A 26,688-nucleotide genomic window follows, 5' to 3' on the forward strand; every position below is an offset into this window, starting at 1 on the left:
TCGATTCTATTTTTGTTCCAACACATGCCAAATTCAACTATTTGCATCTCATATTCGTTCACGAAAATAATTTATGTACTAAAAAATTCTATTAATAATCAATAAATGTTGATCGCTTCGCTCCAAATTCGCAATTATTTCATACGTAGTATTTATTTATATTCCAACTTTGAGGTCATTTTTCTCATGAATAGATAAGTTAAAAAAAAATAATTAGATCCAGCATTCTCAAACAAATTCGAATGCAAAGCGCAGTTACAAATTTATCCAAGTGTGGACACTTTTTTGTCAGTGACATAAGCGTTAATTCTTTTCAAAAACAAGTCTCTCTCTTATTCTTGGCATTTATTTGGTTTCATTTATTTGCTGCACTACTATTTACTGTGTGACAGGCTCCACTCGACAGTGGTTTTTATTTTTCTCTATCCCGGTAAGTCGATTCGTGTAAATTTTCTTCATGTTTTTATTATCCTTCGTGAACAAGGCTTCAAGGGAGAGACGAAAGCTTCAAAATGTAAAATATTCTCAGGAATCAGAATTTCAAGTAAATAAAGCGATCCTTAAGATTCTTGAGCGCGTTATCATAATGTTTATTATTTTTTCGTTTGTACGTTAAGTGCAGCACTCAATTAAGAGCCCGATATACTAAAAACTAATATAAAATTTTCCATTTTTCTTTTGCTTATAAGTGAAAGGAGATAATGAAATGTAACTTGTTACAATCATAGATAATTTTATTGTACAGTCCGCAGCAAAAATCCTGCAACATGAGCATATAAGTTTATTGTGATACTACGCCTAACAGCGTAGGGAATCAACATGTTTCACAGTAAACTTACATGCTCATGTTGCAGGCTTTTTGCTGCGGAATGTACAACAGAAAATATGAACGTGAAGAATTTTCAGTGTTGCCATCCATAGAAATTACAGTGTTGCCAGAATAGCATTTCCCCAAAATCTAAGTTAAGGCAGCGACTAGAGAAAGGAACTCAACTGCATTTGATTACGTATTATGCTGTCTTGGAATCCTGTGAACTTGTTCCTAAATAATAGTTGTATTTAGTTTGTAAGAAAATTTTATTTAAAAAGTAGTTCACAGGATTCCAAAACAACATGATACGTAATCAAATGCAGTTGAATTCGTTCTTCTAGTCTCTGCCTTAACTTAGATGTTGGGAAAAATGCTATTCTGGCTACACTGTAATTTCTATGGATAACAACACTGAAAATTCTTCAGGTTCATATTTTCTGTTGTAAAGTAACATTATCTCTGTGAGTGAGTGAGTGAGTAGGGGGTTAATGGGGACGTCATATCTCTGATTGTAGTAAGTTGCATTTCATTATGTCCTTTCACTTATGAAAAACAAGCAAAAGAAAAATTTTGTATTTTTTTAGTATGTCATACTCTTAAGAGGTGATCTTGAAAGCCAAGAATAATTTAGTGGGTAATGCGTTGGTCAATATCACATAGTTAAAAACACCATCTGAACGATTGTAACCCGTTGTAGGTTATACGTCCAGGGTTTTTTTTTTCTTTTTAAAGTAGCCTAGTTATTTTAACAATGTACTTTTTAGTGGATGAGTTCTGGTTGTCTTTTAATAAAATACATTCATATGGTTGATAAGCGAAGTTAATATAAGCTGTGCGTGTTGTGTGCTGACCGAGGAAATAGACGTATTAAAAAAGTAAAACAACTTCAGCATTAGATATGTACTAATTATTTATTGATCTTATTTTTATGTACAAAAATATTCATTTCTTGACAAATATTCGATGACAAATATCAACCAATCGGTTTTGAAATAAGTTACATAGTTTGAAACAATACATATACAGGAAACAAATAACATGACTAGACTTTTCCTTCTAGTCAAATATTTTTAATAATGCGTGATCAGCTTTTAGATTTTGTAGTAGATTCATCTATTTTCCCCCTCAAATAACTGTCAATTTGAAACTATTACAGTTACGCGATTGTTTCGAATAAAGAGGAACGTCATTATAATTTACAAAATACTATGTCCTACACGTTCTAATCGAATAGCGTGCTGAGGATGCTAAATGGAAATCCTTAACCGTGATATACTGTAAGGAATTCGTTTTATATGTACTGAATGTCTTTGTTCTCTTATTCTTTTTTGAAATGTCAGGAATTGTATCCCCTCCCCCTGCTTAAAAAAATTCTTTCGTAATTAATATGAAACTAATTCCTCAAATAAAGAACATCAAAGTAAGAATTTTTTAAAGCGTCTTATTACTTAATGTGGGTAACTTAAAATATCGTACTTTCGCTGCTTTCCACCACGAGTCAATATATTTTGGACATCATGTTCATGTTCATTATCATGTTCACTTTCTACTGAACAAGATAATCATAGTTAGGTTGCAGCCTTTTAAGAGGCCTCATCACAGCGAAATTAAAATACCGCTAATTTTATAGTAATTATGTGATATCTTCAAATAGATAAAAGATAATCGAAAAGTGGAACAAGAGCTCCCTAGACAACATTATTTTACGAGATACCGTTATCACGACTCACTTATCTGCTTTCGATTTCCAGCCATTTAGGAAATCGGCATTTATTTTCGCGTTATAAATGACTGCAAACGGAAAGTTACTAGGTGACTCGTGATAACGGTACCTCATGCAAAATAATATTATCTAGCGCGCTGTTGTTCCACATTTCGATTATCTTTTATTTATTTGAAGATATCACATAATTACTGTAAAATTAGCGGTATTTTAATTTCAAAGTGATTAGGCCTCTTAAGAGTCTTCATCCCGGCGAAATTAAAATACTGCTAATTTTACAGTAATTATGTGATATCTTCAAATAGATAAAAGATAATTAAAACAAGAGCTCCCTAGACAATATCATTTTGCGTGAGGTATCGTTATCACAAGTCACCTAGTAGCTTTCCGTTTTCAGCTGTTTAGAAACGCGAAAATAAATGGCGATTTTCAAAATGGCTAGAAATCGAAAGCAGATAAGTGAGTCGTGATAACGGTTTCTCATGTAAAATGATATTGTCTAGGGCGCTCTTGTTCCACATTTCGATTATATTTTATCTATTTGAAGATATCACATAATTACTGTAAGATTAGCGGTATTTTAATTTCAAAGTGATTAGGCCTCTTAAGTGTGGATACTTATTATTTCGAACTTTCGATCAAACTTTTTGTCATTCTGCTTAATACATCTTAATGTAATTTTTACCTTTGTTTATTAAACTTTTTTTTTTTTCTTGCCTAGGTTGTAAAGATGAACATAAAGTGTTACTCTAAATCTATTAGTTAGTAGTTTTTATTTGTTCTTGGAAAGCAGTCCAAGGACGGTTTATTTCTGATTGATTTATAATTGACTTTTCGTACGCTTGACAAGTAATTATGAAAATAATCAGTTTAGATATGGCCAAAAAGTCTTACTATAGTCTACTATAATACTAGTATACCTTATTATTATTATTATCGAATTGTCAACCTGCACTGATGCATTATCTTTGGTATGTTAAGTATAGTAAGTTTTTTTTGTTTGTTTGTTTAAGTGCAAGTGATCAGATATGCTGATGAATACTTATTGTATCTTCTTTTCTTTTAAATGCTCTGTAGTATCTTTGTTGCTATGCAGTATTCGTGAGAGAGATGTTTGGTACTGATGTCTTATACATGTGGAGCTTATAATGTTAGTAAAAGCTTCATAAATAGATTGCGTTGTTGACCTCTCGTTGCTAATGATACTGAGCAGGATCTGAAATAAATAAAAATAAAAAAAAAAAATAAAATAAAATAAAATCATATTGATAACTTGTTGAAAATGTGTGAATAGAATGGCTACCTAAAGACAAGGACTTTTCTGTAGTATTTATTATTTCTACTCTTCGTAAAGAGACTTCTGTCTCATTTCGTTGGACTTCGACATTCTTCTTCGAAGGAAGGGTAGGTTAAGGAAAATTATTGTTAAAAACGGATATGTAAGTCAGTATAGGGTTTTCCATAAAGGTGTCGTGTAAAATTCAAATATATTGGTGCATCTACTATTTGCAGACATACCATATTGGCCTGACCATGGTACGGCCTCGAATGTACAGTAACACCACTCCATATTTTGTACACATTATGCAGAGTCCAGGAGAGAAACATGACTGTTTTCAAATTGAAATTGTGACCAGACTGATTAGTATGACATACAGGAGATGGACAAAAAAATCTAAAACGTTTGCAAAAGTGTGAAAGTCATAACCTAGTATGGTGTGGGGCCTTCTTTTGCATCCAAAACAGCTTGGATCCGACGTGGAATGGAGGTATATAGCTCCTGAATCGTGGTGTGTGGAATTTTGTACCATTGTTCCTCCAAAACATGCTCCAGTTCCTTAAGGGATGCTGTTGGAGGGTAATGAGACCGAACACACCTTTCTAACTCAGACCACAATGGCTCAATGATGTTCAGATCTGGTAATTGTGGAACCCAGGAGAGGTGCGATAGCTCCTGGCATGCTCCTCAAACCATGATTTCACCATTTTTGCAGCGTGACAGGGTGCCAAATCATCTTGGTAGATGCCATCACCATCAGGGAACAATATTTGGGCCATGGGTAGAACCTTGTCCCCCAAAATGGCCTCATACGCCTTAGCATTCATCATTCCATGCAGGACTATGATGAGACCTGCAGAAAACCACGATATCACTGTCCGTACTTTAACAGAACCACCCCCCTATTTTACAGTTGGGAACAGACAGTCTGTGTCATAGGTCTGCGACGGTGTTCTCCATATATAAACACGACCGGTTGTTGGAAACAAGGTGAAGGTCGATTCATCGGACCACATTACGTGTTTCCATTGCTCATGAGTCCTCGCCTTGTGGTCTCTGCACCACTAGATACGCCTTTTCGCATTTACTGTTGTGACCAGGGGTTTGGCGATAGCGGCCCTGCTATGAATTTTCATTTTATGAAGTTCCTGTCGCACTGTTTTCGATGAAACCGGGTTCTGTAGGCCGGAATTGAGTTCAGACGTAATTTTCATTGCAGTGGTCTTCTTTTTAGCTGCTACAATCCGTTTTAATGCCCTCCGGTCCCTATCTGACAGGATTGTCTTTCGACCACTGTTGTGCTTTGCAGATGTCGTTTGCCCATGAATTGTGTATGCCCTCGTGACATTGGACACAGTGCCTTTCGATCCCCCCCACAATGTTCGCCACTGTTGCCACTGAAGTTGAAACCAGATGGGCACCAACGATCATGCCTCTTTGGAAGTCTGTCAGGTCGCCCATTTTACTGCACCACTTTCACACCACGACACTTACAGGTGAACTGTTACTGCTGACGAAAGAGGAAGGTCCACATGACACATTTGAAAACAAAAAACGATCGGCAACCGCAACACGTGTTGTACAGTGGAGGGCCAAACTTACATGTCCTGTATGAAGTGTTTTTAGTTTCTTTTGTCCACCCCTGTATAGTCTTATTTCCGAACTGAACTATAACTCAAAACATTTTGCTCACAATAAATAATTATGAAATATACCGCATCTATTTTTAGAAAAGCATATTTTTTTACATTTTTTCCGATATATTTCCATCTCTGAAAGCCGTTATTCAGACCGGCGTAATTAAAAGTTTTATTTATTTATTTATTTATTTATTTATTTATTACTTTCTTAGATCAATACACAGACGTAATAGTTAAGGTTGACAGTGACATTGTAGCCTGCTCAAATCGTTTCAGTCGCCATGGAGCGTTGGTCTGCAGACATTCATCTTAAAGACTTTAAGAAAAGTCAGTGATTTTTTCGTCAGCGTACCATTACTTCAGGAATTTAACATTCGTCGAAATCTCAGTTCTAAGGTGCAATACAGTCTTGTTGTGTGTTTGGAATTTTCAGAAACAGCCTGTGCCATAAAGAAGATACCTGTAGAAAAAGCGCGTATCGTTCAACAATCGGGAAGTATGTGTTGACAATGGAGGAAATCATTTGTAAAATGTAATTTTTAAAAAAGTGTGAGGTGTATGACTCATACCTAGTGTTTGTAGGCAAAACAGCTTTGAGTTATATAATTCAATTCGGAAATAAAATGTCATTTGTAAAATAATTAATCTGGCCACCAGTTTGAATGCAAACTGTCAAGTTTTTTCTACCAGACACTGTATAAGTGGGAAGCTTACAAATTTAAGATGTAAATACCAGTCTTTATTGCGCTTTCTTCTTTTGATGGTTATCAGTCTGTATTTAGTACTCTGGTGATATATCCAAATCGATTTGAATACCCAGTAAAAGTGTAGTGTACATTAATAGCAAATGTCAGGTGTCAGCCAAATCGAACCATAACGTGACGCATTACCATACCTATTTCCTATGACGCATTTACGTTTTCCAACGAGTCACACAACAGTATGGCACGGTTGCGGAGGAATAATACAGATGATATAGCCCTGTGTGATATGAAGCAAACTGTTTTTTCATAGGTGTTAAAGAGCTAGGCTGCTATTATAATATGTAACGTTTACGAAACAATTTTTATACTAAAAATATCGTACTATATTCGCACCAATACGGTATCCTTTTAGAAAGCAATAGAGAGGTACTTTCGTTGGCTCTGTGACTATTTTATTCCTAACATGATGTTTAGTATTTATTTTCTATACAATGATGCTACTTCATATTTCATCATTATTAATTCAGTTTCTTATTTGGATTTTTTAAACCACCAAACAGGCTTAAGATTTTTCAGAAATGAAACAATGTGAAAAAACGGGGAAAGTCCCAAAAAATCTGCGGGCATGATGTTGTCTACAAGAAGCTTAATAACTTGGAATTCGAACTAAAGTCCCTTGGCATCAGTGAGGAGCTTTCTTTCACAGACTTTCGATGCTTGATCGAAGTAAACCAACAACCGCTTCCTAGTGATAGAAAAATCTTCAGATACAGTGTATGTTTCAATTCGACATAATGAAAATAATTGTATGTATGAAACTATCTTGGCTGTAAAAAAATATACATGACACAAATATTTATCAGTTATCAGACTGTAGCTATAATAGTCTTTACTAAGTTAACGCAAGTGGGGCTCTACTTGCTTTCACTATCTTCACTATCGCAGTGGCGTGTGCAAATGGGTTTCGAGTACGAAGCCATCACAAGATCATTTTCGAACGTCTCATGGAGTTACCTTTGCAACAAAAGCTATTTCCTACATTTCACTGGTCGCTGATTTCCGAATACAACAACATAGAAAAGTGTACCCCTATTTTATTTTATTGTTGTAGCAGACAGACAAGCAGCATACTTTTACATTAGCACTAGAATAATGTAACACTTATGTATTGTTCTATTTAGAGCAGGGATGCAAATAACCACTCGCCCTTTCGCCCATGGCGAGTGGTTCATAGGTGCGGGCGAGTTTTCAATATCACTGCTAAAATACCGAAGGTAATTAATGATTTCTATGTGGGATGTGGACTAGTAGCTTTTTTTCTGGGCTACTAAAATTTTGTTGCTTACGTGCATCCCTTATTTAGAGTAATGAACTACCAAACGAGACATTCATATATTTTCCCAATCTTCATAAAATATGAGTTCATGGAATAAATACAAGTACTATTGCGTTTTTATAAATACAAGTATCGGCTATCTCTTAAATCCGTAGATAAATTGGTGTTTGACGTCCCTTTTCAGCGCGTTAAATACTTTTTAAATCATTATCGAATATACATCGTATTAATTCAAGTAGCAAGTTGTATCGTAGATAAGGATAAAATAACTGCTAGTAAATTGCAGTCAGCGTGCTCAGTGTTCACAGAATGAGAACTCTTCCCAAAGCTCATGCTTCCTCGTGTAAAAAGATGAGAAATTAATATATTTTTGCGTTAAGTCTGTATGCAATATAAGCTTATATTGCCGAAATACTAGTGCTTCCGATTTACAAACTTTCTCTATGAGACAGAACACTGTAATACATCAGAAATGATGGAGAGTTTAATCTAAAATAAATAAATAAATAAATGTTGTCATACTTACAACTGGAATGACCTGAATAGTGAGGAGTAGGAATGACAAAGCCAGGAGGGAGCCCGTAAATGTAACTGTAACCAATGGGAGGAGCCACAACCACGCGGTGTCCAATGGTAGAGGCAGCAGTGTGACCATAATTAACGCTGGGAGCAGCAGGCAAAGCATGAGGGGCGGCAAAAGCAGGAAGGGTTGCAGGATGAGCGTTGGTGGCCACAGGAGAATTGGCCACCACTGGAGGAGTTGCAGGGAGAGGAGGGTGGGCAATGACAGGAGAAGGAGGCCCAGCGGCTGCCACAGGAACATAGCGGTATTGAGAACGAGGTGGATGCAGGATTTGATTCTGGAAAAGAAAAATACATAATAGAACATTAGTTAACAATGCTATTACAAATTTCATTATCGATATTTATGTTCATGGTATGACGGGCATTCCGATAAAAGGATTAATAATTACTCGTATCGGAATCTTTATATGTGAGAGTGAAATCTTGAATAAAATGATTAGTTGGGGCAGAATTTGAGCTTTCTGATCCAGTAGCTTTTGTTGTAACAGACAGACTTTAGTATATCTTTGATTATTGTTCTGTGATTATGCCGATACTTCCACTTTATTCAGGGTTCACACTGATCTTGAAAGTCAGGAAAATGCTTCAAAATATGCCAAACGTGGGGAAATCTGCTATGTTTTACAAAAGAGACAGGGGTTATTTTTTTTATCTGCCAGTCTGCTTATGGAAAGTATAAATACCTCCAAGAATCAATAGAAAGAAGACAGGAAAAGGGCTGAAAAAAGAAAATAATCTTTATTAGTAAAGAACACTAAAGCCTGAAGAGCGCCGTGTTAAAAATTCATGCTCTGAAAGAAGAAAAAATAAATTAGGTTTATTGGTTCTGGATAGTCAGAGAGATAGGTCAAACTGTGATGTTTAACAAAAAATTGGTTACTTACCAGTATATATCCTTCCGTGGGAAAACTGAATGTTCTCCAAACGTGTCGAAACAACAAGGTTGTTCCGTCTTCAGTGGTAAGGTAAGGTAAGGTAAGGTAAAGTTAAAAAAAAAAAAAAAAAAAAAAAAAAAAAAAAAAAAAAAAAAAAAAAAAGGCATGGAATAAGGAATACATACCACCCAATAAATATAACGTGAGAAATAGGTACTAAAGCAACGAGCAGAGCACAGTGAGTGAAAGAAAGGGTTAACATGAAGAAAGAGCTATTTCTTATGTCGCTGTTGCGAGATCTAAATATACATTAAAGATAGGTAAGCAGATTTTATCAATGTTGCCAAAATTCAGATTTAAAGCGGAATGATTCTTTAATCTTGCAGGTTTTTTTTTTTTTTTTTTTTTAAACCGTATCACATTAACCTGCCTTATATTGTATGTAGTTTTACTTGAATTGACAATCCCGACATGTCCTCCTCTTGTGACTTTTATCATTTTCTAGTTAATATTAGGGTGTTAGGCTGTTAATATTGCGTGTGGTTTGACCTACAGATGGTGATCAGAAAAATGGAAACACCTGAACGAAGCAACAACTTACCAGATTAATATGGTGTCGGGCCACCTTTCGCCTTCAGAACAACCTTGATGCGACGTGGGATGGAGACATAGAAGTCGTGAATGGTAGCAAGTGGAATTTTACACCATTCCTCGTGCAGGGCATCGGCCAGTTCTGTGAGAGAGGATGGAGGTGGAAATCGTCGCCGGAGTCATGTTTCCAAGACGGACCACAGATGTTCAATTATGTTGAGATCTGGGGATTGGGCGGGCCAGGGGAGGTGTTAAACTTCATCCCGATGTTCCTCAAACCACGCTGCAACAACGCCAGCTGTGTGAATGGGTGCATTACCATCCTGGAAGATGGCGTCATTGTCCGGGAACAACATCCGGACCATAGGATGCAAGTGGTCTCCTAAAATTGCGACATATTCGTTGGCAGTGATTCGTCCGCTAAGTGTGACCACAGGACCCAATGAAAACCATGATATGGCGGCCCACAGCATCACCGAGCCGCCGCCGTGTTTCACAGTTGGGCGGAGACACTGCAGATCATAAGCTTCTTTGGGCGTTTTCCACACAAAAACACGGCCCGTGGTTGGGAATAGGGTGAAGGATGACTCATCCGACCATATCACACGTTTCCAGTCCTCAACGGTCCAAGTGGCATGGTCGCGGCACCATTTGCGGCGTGCGAAAGCGTTATGGTCCCTGATGAGCGGTTTGGCCTGTGCAACACGACCCCGTAAGTTCATGTCATGTAATTCGCGGCGGACTGTGATTGTCGAAACAGGGTGGGGGAGGTGCTGATTGAGTTCCTCCGTCACTTGCTCCGCAGTGGCACGACGGTTCTGCGTTACAATGCGCTTTAATACCCGGCGTGACCTGTTACTCATGATTTTCTTCCGCCCACTGTTCCGCTACCCCGATGTGGTTTTCCTGTGTGTTGTGTAGGCCGTCATCACCTTCGACACTGTCCCACGCGACACACCTAACACAGTAGCCACTGCCGTCACACTCACTCCACATAACCGCGCACCAACAATTTGCCCTCTTTGAAAATCTGAGAGGTCTCCCATTTTACACTACCTCCGTCTGCTGCAGCCACTGGACACTGCTGTTCCACTGCGCCTGACGTAGTATGGAGACCGACCTAACACACAACCACCAGTGGTCCGTCGCTGCGGGCGCCACGACACCACTGCCAACCCATACATCTGATGTGTTGCCAACTACAGGTGTTTCCATTTCTCTGATGATCATCAGCTGTATATATAGAGTTACATTCACATTGAGCAGGATAAATACCTGACCTACGTATTTAGTGCATCAACAAAATAACTTTTAAAATCGGTAAGATGGTTACTAAACTTTGCAAGGAAATATTGGACGCAGATATGTTACAGTTTGCAAGAATACGTTGAATTTTTCTCAATAATTGTGGAAAGTAAGGAATTCCTATCCAAGTTTTCACTTCTTTGGGAGTAAGTGTTTTAGGGACTTGCACCAATCTACGTGTTTGATTAAACCATTTTTGTAATATACGCAACTTATAAACTTTTTTTTGGGGGTCTTATTTGATATAAAAAACTGTATTTCATTATTGAGATCATTTAAACGATCAGAAATTAATAATGCTCTATGAAAGAAATTCTTCCTAATATTGGCCTTGTACAGTCGTGGATGGGCTGACTGTAGATGTATGTAAGTATTGCCTACAGTGGATTTTCGCTATACTTTCGTTATAATTTTATTGTGTGATCGGGTAATTAGTAAATCTAGAAAAGGAAGACAGTTATCAGATTCACACTCGAGGGCGAACTTCAGCCAAGGATGCTGATTGTGGACTTGTTCAAATATTTGTAAAAGAGAATTTTCATCACGTACAAGTAGTAAAATGTTATCGGGATAACGGTAATATCTAATATACTTAAATATATCTTGTTTTAAAGTAGAGGTATCTGTCTGATTTAGAACAGTATAACACAGTATCAGAGATAGTGTATTCCGCAATGCTAGGCCATCATTTTGAAAAAAGTAGTTATTTTCAAATTGAAATACATTGGTTATTAAATAGATCTCAAGCAGTTACAGTAGAAAATGAGTTTCATAGGCAGATGGACCATCTTGTAACTTCACCTAAAACAACATACACACAAATTCATAAATATAAATATGGATATCTTTAATATAAATATCTTTATTCATAAATAAAAACGAGCTTTAAATCTGGATTTTGGCAACATTGATGAAATCTTACTACGTACCTTTGATGTATATTTTGGATCTGGCAATAGTGACATAGCATAGACACTACGCTTCTCTCAACTCAGCTTGTTCTTTCTTTCGCCTACTGTGCTTTGCTCATTGTTTTTAGTATTCATAACACTGAAGACGGGAACTAGCTTGTTGTTTCAATACGTTTGGAGAATATTTAGTTTTTCCACGGGAGGTAGGTATTGATAAGTAACCAATTTTTTGTTAGTTAGAGAGATAGGTCAAAGTATGATGTTTATGTTTGTGAATGTGTTAAGAATGCCGCGAAATAATATACAAATCATTAGTGTATCATTATTTTGGTACTGGTGTTGTATTGCATTGTATTGCAAATACAGGAAGTCTAACTCACAATATAGTGAGTTAATAAGCTTAAATGAGAAACAATGAGTTACAGTGAAAAAATAAGCTTAAACTGTATTACAAAAACAAAATGTAGAGCGTTGGGGATGTGGAGCCCAATTAAAAGATTAAATATATATTCTAAATCTAATCATATCTGTCAGGGAAAATTTACATATTCAATCATGTAAATTCAGAGAAATCAACATCAGAATTTCAGCGTGAACTCTGTTATTGTACAAGGAAGTTTTTTTTTTTCTTCTCTTTTTATAGGGTCTGACGCACTACACCATATTGCATTTTGTTTTAAGCAAAACTAAACAGGAAAATAATATTGAATATTAAACTGCTTCATGTACTATTAACGTACGAACCGCTTTCAGAAGTAATAAGTTATTAAATACATTGGTTGTATAAGTTGTTTGACACATGATGATGTCCCGAGTTTGCTTACTAGTGAGTGCACATAGTTTTAGTGTTGACACTGCATCGTGAAACAATTAGGATTTTTTTTTTTTTTTTTGATTAAGAGGTTCAGGGTTCGATTGGCTCGAGTCTGGAAAACTAAATTGGAAACCAGTGCATTGATCATACATTGCAGGGAATTTTAGATAATATATTGCTTCTAGTTTCATGCATTTTGCTTTCTTGGGCTGCATTGCTTAGGAATTTAGTTTTATATCTGTTATTCCGAGTATTCTCCTATACGTTTCGTGTTAAATCTGATGTACAGGAGAGAGAGAGTCTGGCGTGGAAAAACAAAAAATGTGATTTCTCTCTCTCTCTCTTTTTTTTTTTTTTTTTAATGAAGTCTGGCACACTATACCACACATTGTGTATTAAACAAAACTAAATTTAAAATTAGTTAATTTAAATAAATACCAAGCATTTTTTAATATTTTGGTTTAAATCTAAATTTTTGCACATCTGCTATGTTTTCTTCATTTCTGTTGCCACTTTGCCAGACGCACAGTTGTACACATTTGTTGTATTAATACAAAACAAACTAGTTACAAACTACTACTCGGCAAAAATATTAACAAGTATCATACATAAAAGTCTAATAAATCGGCATTGATAGCCATTACTTAGATGTAGTATGTAGCGCTTTATTGAAGAAGTTCTAGGTAAAGTGAATTGCAAAATCAGTAGATCGTACTTTAATAAGTCAGGTATTATAACAGTCTAGAGAATCAGAGAAACAAGTTGTCAATCATAGGAGTTTGCCAAGTAGTTAAACTTAGTAATATATTTCATATTTCAAATATGTACTGGGAACAACTAGATTGCTTCCCCTCTTAAGTTTCATGCATGAGAATATTCAATTCATGATTTGATATTGATAATTGTTTAATAACTAGAACGAAGCGGCAGGATTGTGTGACCGTAGGGTATCAATATGCCTTAAAGAAAAAAAATTACAAATCTGTAATTTTGTAATTTTTACGGTCACACAAAAATTACAAAAGAAATCCGTACTGAGATCTACTGTATTATGCGGAGCGGAATGTTGGATGGCAAAGAACAGAGAGAAACAGAAGTTGCATATTACGGGAATGTAGATGCTGTGGTGGATGTGTGGAGTGACGCGGAAGGACAAAATTAGGAATGAACTAATCCGAGAAGCAGTAAAGAAGACTAATGGTAGAAAAACTGCAAGGAAGTAGACTAAAATGATTTGTGCATGTAAGAAGAAGACGTTTGAAATCATGTATCTCTGAGTATGAGTGGATGCTATAGAATTGAATAGAAAATGAGCGTGAGGTCAACCAAAAAAGAAAAGAACGATATGGTACAGGTGGCGTGGCAGTGGATATGACAGAAGATAGAAGGAGGTGGAGGACAGCAAGCCGGAAAGCCGACCCCAGTTAACTTGGAAAAAGAATTACAAGAATTGTTTAATAAATGCGCTGTTGATTCATCTCTCTTTTTCAAAGATAATATTCTTGCTATCGTAATTAAATGAGGGGGGAACTTGAAATAAAGTTCTCGGATTGTTTGGAAAACAGCCCAATCAATAAAGTACAACTTCTGGATTTTTTCAAAAAAAAGTTACTTATGGTTCTTAATAAAAGTTTCACATATGCAAAACCAACAAAATTGTTAGTTTCGTTTTCGAAAAAATAGTCATTTTCGAGTTTCACTTTCCAGTAGGGTGAAAATTTGAACAAAACGAAGAGGAGAGAGAGAGAGAGAACCTCATAAATATCGTAAGTTTAAAATCTTGTCTCGATACATTGAACAGAGTGACGTCTAGGCCTGTGTATTTACATCTATTTCTCGGCACGTAAAGGCCTTCATACATGTAAATAAGTTAAAAGAAATGATTCGAATTTTTTCACTGTCGTTAGAATTCCTTCATTCCTATTTCGCTCGATAGTAAAAAGTAACTTAATTATTCCAAGTTTTACTTAAGTTATTCAGTTTTACTGACAAATTAAAAAAAAAAAAGTTATGTATGAAGTGTCATTCATGTTTCTACATGATGAAGCATCTTAGAATAGGAACATAGAAACGAAACTATTGTAGAACACATTACCTGGAAAGTGACTGCTTGTACTGGTGATGGATTTCTAGCCTTGACACTAGAATTCGTTTCTTCTCCTTGCTCAGTAAGAGGAGTGGCAATATAAGTGGTTATTATTGTTTTGCTAACAGCTGGATGGTGGTGCGGCGGAAGGACTCCCAAAGGTGCAGAGGTTGTTTTTGTACTTGTTTTACTGGCAGGTGCTGACGGTAGTTGTGCTGAAAGATAAAACAGCACGAAGTTAGGGTATAACTGAGTAGAGTACAATTAATAACACTGAAGATGCTGTACCAGGTGCTATATAAAATAGTCTGGTGTTTTTTAATACAGATGTGCTTACAGGGGATTGACGATAGAAAATTCACCTTTGGTGCGAAAGGGTTTTAATTCTATATGTGGCCATGTGAATGTATTCCACACCATCATTATGTCCGTGGATTTTTTGGAATTTTCCCGTTTCTTGTTATTCATCTTCATCATCAATTCTGTCATAATTCACTTTCGTATTTTATCCTTCCCCAAAGACAGCGGTTCGCAGTTGAGTACGTGACGGGTCATTCATGAATATGTGGAAATGATTAGTAATAGGGGATAAGGCATAGTTGCTATAATTACCCTTTAATTTATAATAGGAAACAAGGTAGTTCAACGCAATTAGAATTGCAACAGTTCACAACTGGAATTTGTTCCGTCCTGACAATCTTCATAAGAGTTCCATACGCCAAACCTTAGTAAAACTTTTCTTTCTTTCTTTCTTTTCTTTTTTCTTTTTTTTTTTTTTAATTATTATTACATATATTGGTAATTGTCAAATCAAAAAGTTTTGCTGAAATTGAGGGTAAATATGTGTAAAAGGTGTAATATTATCTATCCTTAGCCTTAGTAGAACAAGTATTTGAGTATAAAATCCTGGGACGAATATTCAGACCCAAGAGGAACAGGAATGGGGAGTGGCGGAAACTTCATAAGGAGGAATTGGACAATTATACCGTTTATCAAACATTGTCAGGGTCATCAAGTCAAGGAGGCTCAGATGGGCAGCTTTCAATGAGAAAAAGTACAAACGCTTTCAAAGTTTTGACTGGAAATTCAATCGGAAAATGACCATTAGGAAGATCTAGGCGCAGATGGGAGGACAATATTAAGATTGATCTCGCAGAAATAGGAATACAGAGTAGAAACTGGATCCAGTTGGCTAAGGACAGAAGTCAGTGTAGAGCTTTTGTGAATGCAGCATTGGATCTCGTGGTTTCATAGGCCATAGAGTGAGTGATTGAGTTAGCATTACGAGAACTCGGCGTAATTTATTATTGTAAACGGATCAAGCCCGAGTGTAGAGCGGTAATATTATAGCAAATTCACTGAATACTACCAATGAATGTTATTTTCATTTTAAAATAGAATGTTTTAAGATTTATTTGTTGTGTATTACGCATGTCGGTCTTTTTTCTGCTACTTGATGCATACCTTTTAAAAATGCACGAAATCTGACAGGAAGCTAAAATTTACTCTCCCTACGTCCAGGAGCGCAAATACTAAACAAGAAATGCAAAAGATAGAAAAAAGGGGAAACCACTGTGCGCTTCATTGGTGATTGGAACGTTTTTGATATTGTAATGCTTATGTGATAGAGACAATAACAATCCGGGATTCTAGCCCTTCACCTAATTTATTTTATAAAAATATTACAAAATAGTTTTTGCATCTACAAAGCGAATATCTTAAAATCTTCCATATGACCAAAGAGGTGTAGCTTATAGCGGCCTCCAGGGCGTGTTGCAGCGACTTCAGGATACAGTACTTTTTGATAACTTGCTTAGCTCATGGCAGCTTCCAGGGATTTAGGCAAGGTAGTACTCCTTTGTCCAGGGTGACCTCAGGAGCAGGTGTAGGTTAAGTGATCAGTGGTCAAGTGATACTTCTGTCTTCTTTGGGTCCATTTTTACAGGCCATTTCTGGGTGGCTCGTTCCTCTTCGGCTCCCGTCGTGCTGTCTTCGTGTCTTCCTGGTTTATGTCTATCGTCTGCTGTTCTGATACTTGTAAACAATAGCACGTGTTGCATGAATAACATGTGCTTACACTGAAAAGTAAGGATCTTTACAATATTCATCTTACAGGAAATAATGTCAAAAGTTGAAGTGCACTTTTCCTTAGTTTTCTCCACTACAATATTTCAGTAATTCAGTTAGGATTAAGAGATGGATGTTGAAATGTTGCCCAAAAGCAAGTTGAATCAACAACCAGAAAATAATCCATGCATATATATATATATATATATATATATATATATATATATATATATAATCAGGATAATTTATAAACTTTTTAATTAATTTGTTTCCTTTATTGTTGAGAGCATTATATTAAACGCCATAGGAGTAAGCAAACAAAACCTGATGTGTACATGTTATTCTTCTAGTATTCATTAAATTTGTCGTGGAGTATTTACAATGTGCATTTCATGAGAATTTGACCGAATTATATGAATGTCGTCATTTCGTGAAAATTGACATTTGGAAGTCAGAAGAATCCTCTACCATCTGTTGGCCAAAAAAGCACTTTTTACATATACCTTAATGATTTTATTTCATGTTTTCAGTTTAAGGCATTAGGATAGTCAGCACTTCGACGATAGGCAATGACTTCTTCAGTGTCCTCTAGCGATGGTTTATATTGAAAATATCAGTTAGTGCGATGTAGTTTGTAGTAAAATAAAGAACAAGTAATGTTTTGTTTATTTTATGCAGTATATTTTGTAACTAAATTATTCAATTGAAGCATTTGTATTTAATACCAATAGGTATGAAACAATGTTCTGATACATGGATTTGAGCCCAGTATATATTAATCAAATATTGATCTCTGAAAAACGGATCATCATCAAATGTTATTCAGTGAGGGATGTGGGAGATATCCGGGGTATGGTATACCTCCATCTCAGGAGGATTATGATCAGCGTACCTCTACCTTTAATTGTTTTTTTTTTCTTTTTCGCATTTCCCATTACATGATAAATTTTCTGTGACAAGGAGGTATACTTACTCTGAATTGTACTGAAACACACTACGTCCTCAGATCTTGCACTTCAAATACTTATATCACTGGTTTTCTACTTAGAAATGACATTGTCATTTTATTAAACTTGGAAATGAACATTTATGATTAATAATTGTTTAGTTTTTTACTGTCATCGGACTAGTCATCATTTCTACTGCAATTCTATCTTCATGTATACTCGGAACTTCTTGACTGTTGAAAGAATCGGATTTTTCTTGGCGACGTGATTATAGTAAGTGTTCTCGGTCTATCATTCAGGTGAAGATATTAATATTCGATGTTTCAAATGCAGACATTGCATTTATCTTCAGGGATTGTGATGAAGAAACCGGAGATATAAACACCCTGGCCAAATGACTTGTCTCGTATGTTAATACTTAGTACTTCCACCCTTAGCATGGAATACAGCTTTCACACGTCGTGGAAGTGATTCAATGAGGGCATGACATTTGTCGAGGGAGATATTGCTCCATGCTTGATGAAGTGCTGCTTCCAGTTCCGTCAAAATCTTGGGCACCCGGTCAAGAAGGCGTAGCTGGGTTTCCAACTCGTTCCACAAGTTTTCAATCGGGCTTATGTTCGGGCTTTTTGCAGGCCAATCCAGATGTCCAAGCCGCCCACTATTGTCCGTGAACTACTGTTGAACAGCCTTATACCGATGTGGTGTCGCGTTGTTGTCCTGGTAGATCCCATCGCCATCCGGAAACCAGTCTTCCATTAAGGGCTTGACAGCACTCTCCAGATGTTCCAAATACTCCTCGCTAGTTCTGTGCCGTTTTAGAGTAATTAACGGACCCACACCATTCCATCCAAACGCTCCCCAGATAAGCACACCGCCGCCACCAGCTTGCACAGGAAAGATGCAATCTCGATGAAGAGCATCGTGCTGTTTCCGTCGCACTCGTCGTCTCCCATCAGTTGTAAAGAGGGTAAACTGGCTCTCATCACTCCACGCTACTTGTTTCCACATTTCTACGTCCCATTGACGGTAGTTTTTAGCCCAAACATGCCGACGCTCTTTGTTTGTCGTGGTCAAATACGGTTTGTGCGTGGGGCGGCGACTTGCAAGCCCCATAGCTTTTAGTTCCCGTCGCACTGTACGTTCGGAAATTGCTGTATCTCGATTCTCATTAAATGCCTTCGTGATTTGGAACGTTATGATGCGTCTGGTTTCACGATTTGCCTTCACTAGTCTCTTTAGATGACGACGATCACAATCCGACAGGGCTTTGGGTTGATGTGATGTTGAAGCACGTTTTTGTCCCTCAATCAGGTAGGCTTTGTGGCAGTCTTGATACATTTCTCGATGGTATTTTAAACTCACGACTGTCCGACACTTTCTTTCCACATTGTTTCATAGTTACAATCTGGCCCCTGGTGAATTCGTCTATTGCTTTCGTGGACGCCATTCTACCACGGCTCAAACTAGTTTAATTCTACACAACACACAGCGTATGAGCCGAGTAGTACCACAGCACACTACTACTAGCGCCAACTATCGCTACGCAAACAACTGGCCGAATTACTTGCCTTCACACGTTCATTGCAACCGTGCGCTTTGAGACGTCATTTGGCCAGGGAGTTTATATATATATATAGGGTGTTAATAAACTATACCGACAAACTGTAAGAGGTGATTCCCCACATCAAAATAAGAGGAAAAGTTATGGACCTATGGCGAAAGGTGCATAGTTTCAGAGCTAGGACTGTTCAAAATCGCGGAAAAATAAATTTCAATAGGCCCTATTTTGAATTCTAGAAACTGCGGATGGTGCTTCTTATCAGCGTAAAGGAAGCCACGCATACAGAATCCAAAAGTGCATATTTCGTCAATTGTCAATAGGTGTAGAGGGTATTCCCTACAGAGTGTAATTCCCAGATATGTTTTCGATAGAGTTTTCAGATATACTCTGATTTCAAGAATGGCCCAAAGGAGGCAGGAGGTAAACCTTGACAACAATGGACACCCAATGCTTCGGAGGGAAGGCGGAAGTGTCAGGAACCGGCAGTTCCATGTTTCTTTGTGTTCGGAATAATGTGTGACAATATGTACAGTGAAACCTCTGAATAACGGACACCAATGGGACATGCATTTTTGTCCGTTACTGAAAAGTGTCCGTTACAGAGAGGTTACAGGAATTTAATTTCTCACAACGGTAATTGTATGTAGTAATATACAGTAAATACATTATGTATGAGCGTAAATACGTAAAATTCAATATGAAAATACTCTATTTAGTACGTATTTAAATTACTGGGAGAGATGAAGGAGAAATTCATTTCTGTTAAATAATACTAGCTACTGCTTAGGGATGTGTTAATATATTTGTATACTGCAAAAGACAATACATGTATGGTAATTTTCTTAAGCACATATCATTACCCTGTAAAAATATCCATTTATTCACTTGTTATCTATGAAATTGCCGAAAAGATGCAAGACCCAGAGGAAAAAGGGTTAACTTTGTTAGGGCAGAGAAGAACTTTCGCATACAAGTCTTGGCCATACGACTGACCTTGCATGAGTGTTATTGCTTATTGAAGGTTTTCTAGGATTTCCACCAGAAAGCAGTCTATTGTGGGCAGAAAAAAAAGAGGAATTTTAAGTTCAGCTTGAAACTATTCTGTTTGATGGTTCACCAGACTCATGATAGATACACTTGCAGCGAAAACACTTTTTGTCTATTGTAATATATCACTAACTAACTAACTAACTCTATGGCCTATGGAACCCGGAGGTTCAGTGCCGCGTTCACAAAAGCTCTCCACTGACTTCTATTCTTAGCTAATTGGATCCAGTTTCTACTTTGTATTCCTATCTCTGCGAGATCCATCTTAATATTATCCTCCCATCTGCGCCTAGGTCTTCCTAATGGTCGTTTTCCTATGGGTCTACCAGTCAAGACTTTGAAAGCGTTTCTACTTTCTTCCATTCTAGCTACATGACCTGCCCACCTAAGCCTCCTAGACTTGACGACCCTAACAATGTTGGGTAAACCGTATAAACTATGTAGTTCCTCGTTATGGAGCTTCCGCCATTCCCCATTCTCGTTCCTCTTGGGTCCGAATATTCTTCTCAGGATCCTGTTCTCAAATACTTTCAGTCTATGTTCTTCCCTCAGAGTAAGCGACCATGTTTCGCAACCATACAGAACAACAGGCATGATTATCGTTTTATATATTTTAAGCTTCAAATTCCTCGACAGAATTCGCGACAAGAGATTTTGAACCGAATAGTAACACGAATTCCCTGCTTTTAGTCGACATTTAATTTCTTCGTGAATATGATTTTCGTCTGTTAATATTGATCCTAAATATTTGAAAGTACAAGGTCTGTATGATAAGTAATGAGACTCGCCGCGCCGCGGCGCGCGTGTCGCTGGAGCGGGTTTGTCGGTGATGGAGGATGTAGGGGGGGGGGTCCGAGCAAAGCAACGCACCGCGCGTCAGTTGGCTCCGAGCCTTAGTGGAGCGCGGACAAGCCTTGGACAAAGCCCTTGTGAACATTCTTGTCACGGCGGAAAATCAACAAACATGGAGGGTTCCATCGAACAGCGTTATGCGATCAAATTTTGCGTTCGCCTGGGGAAAACGGCTACTCAGACGCTTTCTCTCATCACGGAGGCCTACAAAGAGGAAGCCCTATCCAAAGCCCAGGTGTTTCGTTGGCACAGTGCGTTCCGGAACGGCCGGGAAAGCGTTGAGGATCTGGAGAGGGCTGGACGCCCGACAACAGTGACTACGGACGAAACTGTGGCAAAAGTGAGGGATCTCCTGAACTCAGACCGTCGATTATCGTTGAGATTGATTGCTGATGAACTCGATATGAACCACACAACAGTGCACAAGATTGTGACGGAACAATTGGGAATGAGAAAAATCTGTGCGAAACTGGTGCCGCGAGTGTTGACTGACGAACAAAAGCAACGACGTGTTGATTGTTGTCAGGAACTGTTGAACCTCATGAACAGTGACCCTAACTTTGAAGATGACGTCATAACAGGTGACGAGTCGTGGGTGTTCCAGTACGACCCTGAAACGAAACGTCAAAGCGCGGAGTGGCACACTCCTGCGTCCCCGCGCCCCAAGAAGGCCAGAATGTCGAAGTCAAAGGTGAAAACAATGTTGATTGTTTTTTTTGACAATGTGGGGGTGGTCCACAAGGAGTTTGTATCCCAAGGACAAGCCGTCAACGCCGCCTTCTACAAACAAGTCCTTGAGAGACTGCACAGGAGCGTCAAGCGGAAAAGACCGGCGATCGCTAGCCGGTGGAAGTTGCATCACGACAATGCCCCTGCCCACACCGCCTTCTTAGTGACCTCCTTTTTGACCCGGATTGGGGTGGAAGTCCTTCCACAACCACCCTACAGCCCAGATGTGAGCCCGGCCGACTTCTTCCTCTTCCCGAAGCTGAAGCCACGCTTGAAAGGAACCCGTTTTGCAGACGTCACAGCCATCCAAGCAGCCGTGACCACATTTCTAAAGGACATGCCGGCTGCTGACTTCCAGGGGGCGTTTGCAGCGTGGAAACATCGATTGCAGAAGTGCATCGACGCAAGAGGAGAGTACTTCGAAAGCTTTTAAGTCCCTGTACAGATCAGATCAATAAAACAATGTTTCCAGACCTGGTCTCATTACTTATCATACAAACCCTGTATCCACTTTATCAAAAGTATTATTTAATATTTTAACGCCTCCACAATTTGCCGTATTACGGTCCCGACACACTTCCATGTATTTAGTTTTCTCTGCATTTACTTCTAAACCCATGTCCCTGCAAGCGTTTAATAATATCTCTGCATTTATTTCTACTGTTCTCCTATCATCCCCTATTAAATTTACATCATCAGCATATGCCATAACCTGGTGAATGCCGTTCAACTCTAGGCCCTGGTTGCTATCTTTGATTTTCCTTATGGCGTATTCCAGCACAAAGTTAAATAATAATGGCGACAACGCATCTCCTTGTTTCAGGCCATTTTCCACGTGGAAGCTCGTGGACAAAAATTTTCCTACCCGGACTTTACTTTGGGATTCACTTAAACATATCTTAATTAATCTAATTAGCTTTCTCGGTATTCCAAGCTCTGTAAGAACGTTGTATAATGTTTCTCTCCTAACCGAGTCGTAAGCCTTTCTAAAATCAATAAATAGTTGATGTACCGGGGTATTGTATTCCCACTTCTTTTCGAGTATTTGGCGAATGGTAAATATTTGGTCGATAGTCGATCGATTTCGTCTAAATCCGCACTGATAATCTCCAATAATTTCATCTGCGTATGGGGTCAATCTTGCTAACAGAATATTTGAAAGGATTTTATAGGATGTTGACAGAAGAGAAATGCCTCGATAATTATTACAGTCAGTTTTGTCGCCTTTCTTGTGAATTGGAACAATGATTGACTCTTTCCACTCTTGTGGCAATTCTTCCTTGTTCCAGATAAGGAGAATGAGTTTGTGTATTTTGTTCCACAATTTTTCGCCTCCAGCTAAAATTAACTCAGCCGGAATTTCATCTACACCCGGAGATTTGTGTTTCTTTAATTTCTTTATAGCGGTTTCTACTTCTATTCGATTGGGTTCTGGAATATACGGTTCTGCGGTGTGTATCTCCTTTTCTCCACGCACATTAGTTTTTGGCTGCGTGTTCAACAAATCGTCAAAGAAATCTTTCCATCTATTTAAGAGGCTATCCGTATCAGTGAGAACTGTTCCGTCAGATTTCTTTAATATATAAGCACGAGGTTGATAGCCTTTCTTAAATTCGCTGATCCCCTTATACATGTCCGGAATATTTTTATTTTTACTATTATCTTCAAGTTCCTTAATTTTAGCTTTCAAAAAATCCCGTTTCTTTGTTCTAAAAGTTTTGGAAGTTTCCCGCCTGATATCTGCGAAATTTTGTGTAGTTATTTCATTTGGATTTTGTAGCCACCGTAATTTTGCCTGTTTTCTCTTCTCTACTAGTTTAATGCATTCTTGGTCGAACCATGGTTTGTTCCTACGTATTTCCGCGTGTCCCAATTTTTCTATTGCTGAACTTTTAATGCTATCTCTAATTTCAATCCAAGTATCCTCAACACTAGTGCACTCCGAGTCTTCTAAAACCGAGAATCTATTCGAAACTTCAATCTGGTATTCCTCTCTTACCTGGCTCTCTTCTAATTTCTTTAAGTTAAATCTCTCCGTTTTCGGACATTGAGTATTACATTTATTCAACGATAATCTCTCCCGTATTATCGCTGTTACCAGGTAGTGATCAGTGTCACAATCAGCCCCTCTAAACGACCGGACGTCAATTATGCTAGATTGTCTTCTTCTATCTACTAAAACGTGATCAATTTGATTATGTGTTTTTCCATCTGGTGATGTCCAAGTGTATTTATGAACGTCGCGATGTGGGAATTTTGTACTCTTCACGATTAGGTTTTTGGATGTTGCAAAGTTCACGAGTCTAACACCGTTGTCATTACTTTCCTTATGCAAACTTTCGTTCCCTATAATCGGTTTGAAAATATCCTCTCGTCCTACCTTCGCATTGAAATCCCCTAATAGAATCTTCATATGGTATCGCGGGAGTTGGTCAAATATCCGTTCCACTTCTTCGTAAAAACTATCTTTTATATCGTCACCCTTATCTTCAGTTGGAGCATGTACATTTAAAACAATAATATCACACCACCGTCCCTTAAGAGTAATAAAAGAAAGTCTGTCAGTAACAAATTCAACCCGTTTAATTGCTGGTAATATTCGTTTGTGAACGAAAAACCCTGTTCCTAACTGGTGATTTTTATTTCCTTCCCCGTAAAAGAACGTAAAATTTCCGGAATTCTCAGATCCATTTCCTTCCCACCTAACTTCCTGAACTCCTACTAAGTCCATCCTGTATTTCTCTAACTCACCCGTTACAGATTTGAACGCGCCTGCCCTATAAAGACTTCTAATATTCCATGTTTCAAATCTCATGTCCATTTTCTTTTGCTGATGTCGTGCCAAATTATCAGTCCTTGTCCGAGGCTTTTGTGAATGTTTCTGAACAAGTACCTTTTTTAACAGGATGAGGGTGTTAGCCTTACCCAAACCCCCAAGCTGGAGGACCACTCCTAGTCGTCTGTCCGCGACTGCTTATTCAGTATATTCGCAGCTAACCTCTATATCTAGAGGCCTTCTCCTCGATCCGCAACCTGAGGACGCGCCATGCCGTGGTGACAGGAACCCACGTTACACGGATTGTAATATATCACAGAAGCGAGAATTCCTGTCCGTTATGAAGAGGTTATTGAAACGTTTGGTGGGAAAATGGACTTTCCGCGTCCGTATCTGAGAGTGTCCGTAAAAGGAAGGGTTTTGTTCCGTAAGAAAACATTTATTTTTGCCAGGACAAAAAAATCTGTCCGTATTATAGAGGTGTTCGTTAAGGGAGGTTTCACTGTATTTCGTCGCGGTATATTTCACGATTTCATCACTTATAAGCGTGAAAGAAAACATCGCACCATGCTTTTTCCCGAGTACGAGAAACCGTGCTGCTGACGATCCTTAACACTTCCGACATCGCGCCATTCCCTACCGATCTTGATATGTTTTCAACATAAATGAGGTTCGGGCCTGAGATTGCTTTATCATTTCACTTTGACTGTGCACGTTAGGGGAGGGGGAGGAGGATGGGATATATAAAAATTATCGAAAATGACCGATATTAGCGTAGAATCCATAGTTTCGGAGCTGCTGAGATCAACACTGACGCTTCCGATATCGTTTAAATCCAAATTCACCCCTTTATGTCCAAAGTGAAACGTATTCTCCCCGTGCGAAGAACGATATTCTGCTAGTACTGTATATTTGGCAGTGCAAATAAACTTTCGGGCAAACTGGTCAACCGGTAATCAAATCTGTAGTAGTTCTGCACCAAAACAAATGTTTTTGCCTGAATTATTAGACAAGTTTTTTCTTAGTGATGATAATGAAACAACTTTCCTAAACATGGCTGAAATTAACGATTTTAATCGTGTAGAAGAGATGTCATATTACTATTTAATGCTACTGTACCTGAATTATTTTCCTTGGTTGGTGATTTATGAACTCCTTTTCCCCTGCTTACTCCAGCATCTTTAGCAGCTGCACTCACAGAAGCTGTTAAAAAAGAACAGACAAATTCATGAAGAAAATGATCGCAGATTACACAATGCTTTCGATCCTCATCGTTACATTAATGTGTAAAATAATTAGTTTGGTTGTGAGGCATATTCCAACAAATTTGTCGATATTTTAATCACATTACCTGTAGGACAGTAATTTACCATATGTTCTGTTATTAATTAAGTATACGAAGATGATTAAAAAAGTTATAAACGAATGCTGAAAGAAGCTTTTAGGAAAGAGAAAAGTATTTTGAGTTCTTTTTTTTTTTTTTTTTTTTTTTTAATAAAATCCAATTCACGTGAAATTGTAGTACAGAACAATATGTATTTAAATGTGAATTTTGAGAACACTGGATAAAATTAACTTGGCGAAACAGGAAAACCTGAAGTACTTGTGTTAGTAGAAGTTTAGTGTCCTCTTCTAGTACTGAGACTATAAGGGACGGTTTAATGTGGAATCCAAACCATCGTAAGACGTTGAAATTTACTGGTATCCGCGGAAGTCGAACTCGGGACAACGTGTTAATAAGGCTCACGCACTAGCCAGTAGACCAGCAAGAAGAAAATGAAATGAAATCTTTCAGTTTAATGTCCTCCGATTGTGCCCTTTGGGCCGAGAGACGATGATTAAAGCAAGTGAATAATGATGGAATGAAAAGTGGGAGGAAACAGAAATACCCCGAGAAAACCCACGGGCACGATGTTGCCCACCATAAGCGTACTTGGGCAAGGATCGACCCAAAGACCCCACTCTACTACTGATCCACCGTGCCCCCACCAGCAAGAAAGGTTTTACATGGAGTACTTTTTAAAAAGTTGAAGAGAAAAGAATTCT

General features: G+C 37.9%; 2 protein-coding genes across 3 annotated transcripts in view; one reads left to right on the forward strand and one right to left on the reverse strand.

Moving 5' to 3' along the window:
• Positions 1-26,688, forward strand: part of LOC145663132 (uncharacterized) — a 121,019-nt gene that overhangs the window by 9,542 nt on the left and 84,789 nt on the right. The window lies entirely within an intron of this gene.
• Positions 1,716-26,688, reverse strand: part of LOC145661879 (uncharacterized) — a 49,351-nt gene continuing 24,378 nt past the window's right edge. The window contains exons 3-6 of the mRNA XM_081727221.1: positions 25,762-25,845; positions 14,670-14,875; positions 8,020-8,353; positions 1,716-3,750 (exon numbers count right to left, since the gene is read on the reverse strand). Of these exons, the coding sequence (XP_081583347.1) occupies positions 3,731-3,750; positions 8,020-8,353; positions 14,670-14,875; positions 25,762-25,845 (644 nt within the window). The 3' untranslated portion in view covers positions 1,716-3,730. The remainder of the gene's footprint in view (positions 3,751-8,019; positions 8,354-14,669; positions 14,876-25,761; positions 25,846-26,688) is intronic.

The sequence above is a fragment of the Thermobia domestica genome, chromosome 10, assembly GCF_964235325.1.
Source record: "Thermobia domestica chromosome 10, izTheDome1.hap1.1, whole genome shotgun sequence".
NCBI classification, from domain to species: Eukaryota; Metazoa; Arthropoda; class Insecta; order Zygentoma; family Lepismatidae; genus Thermobia; species Thermobia domestica.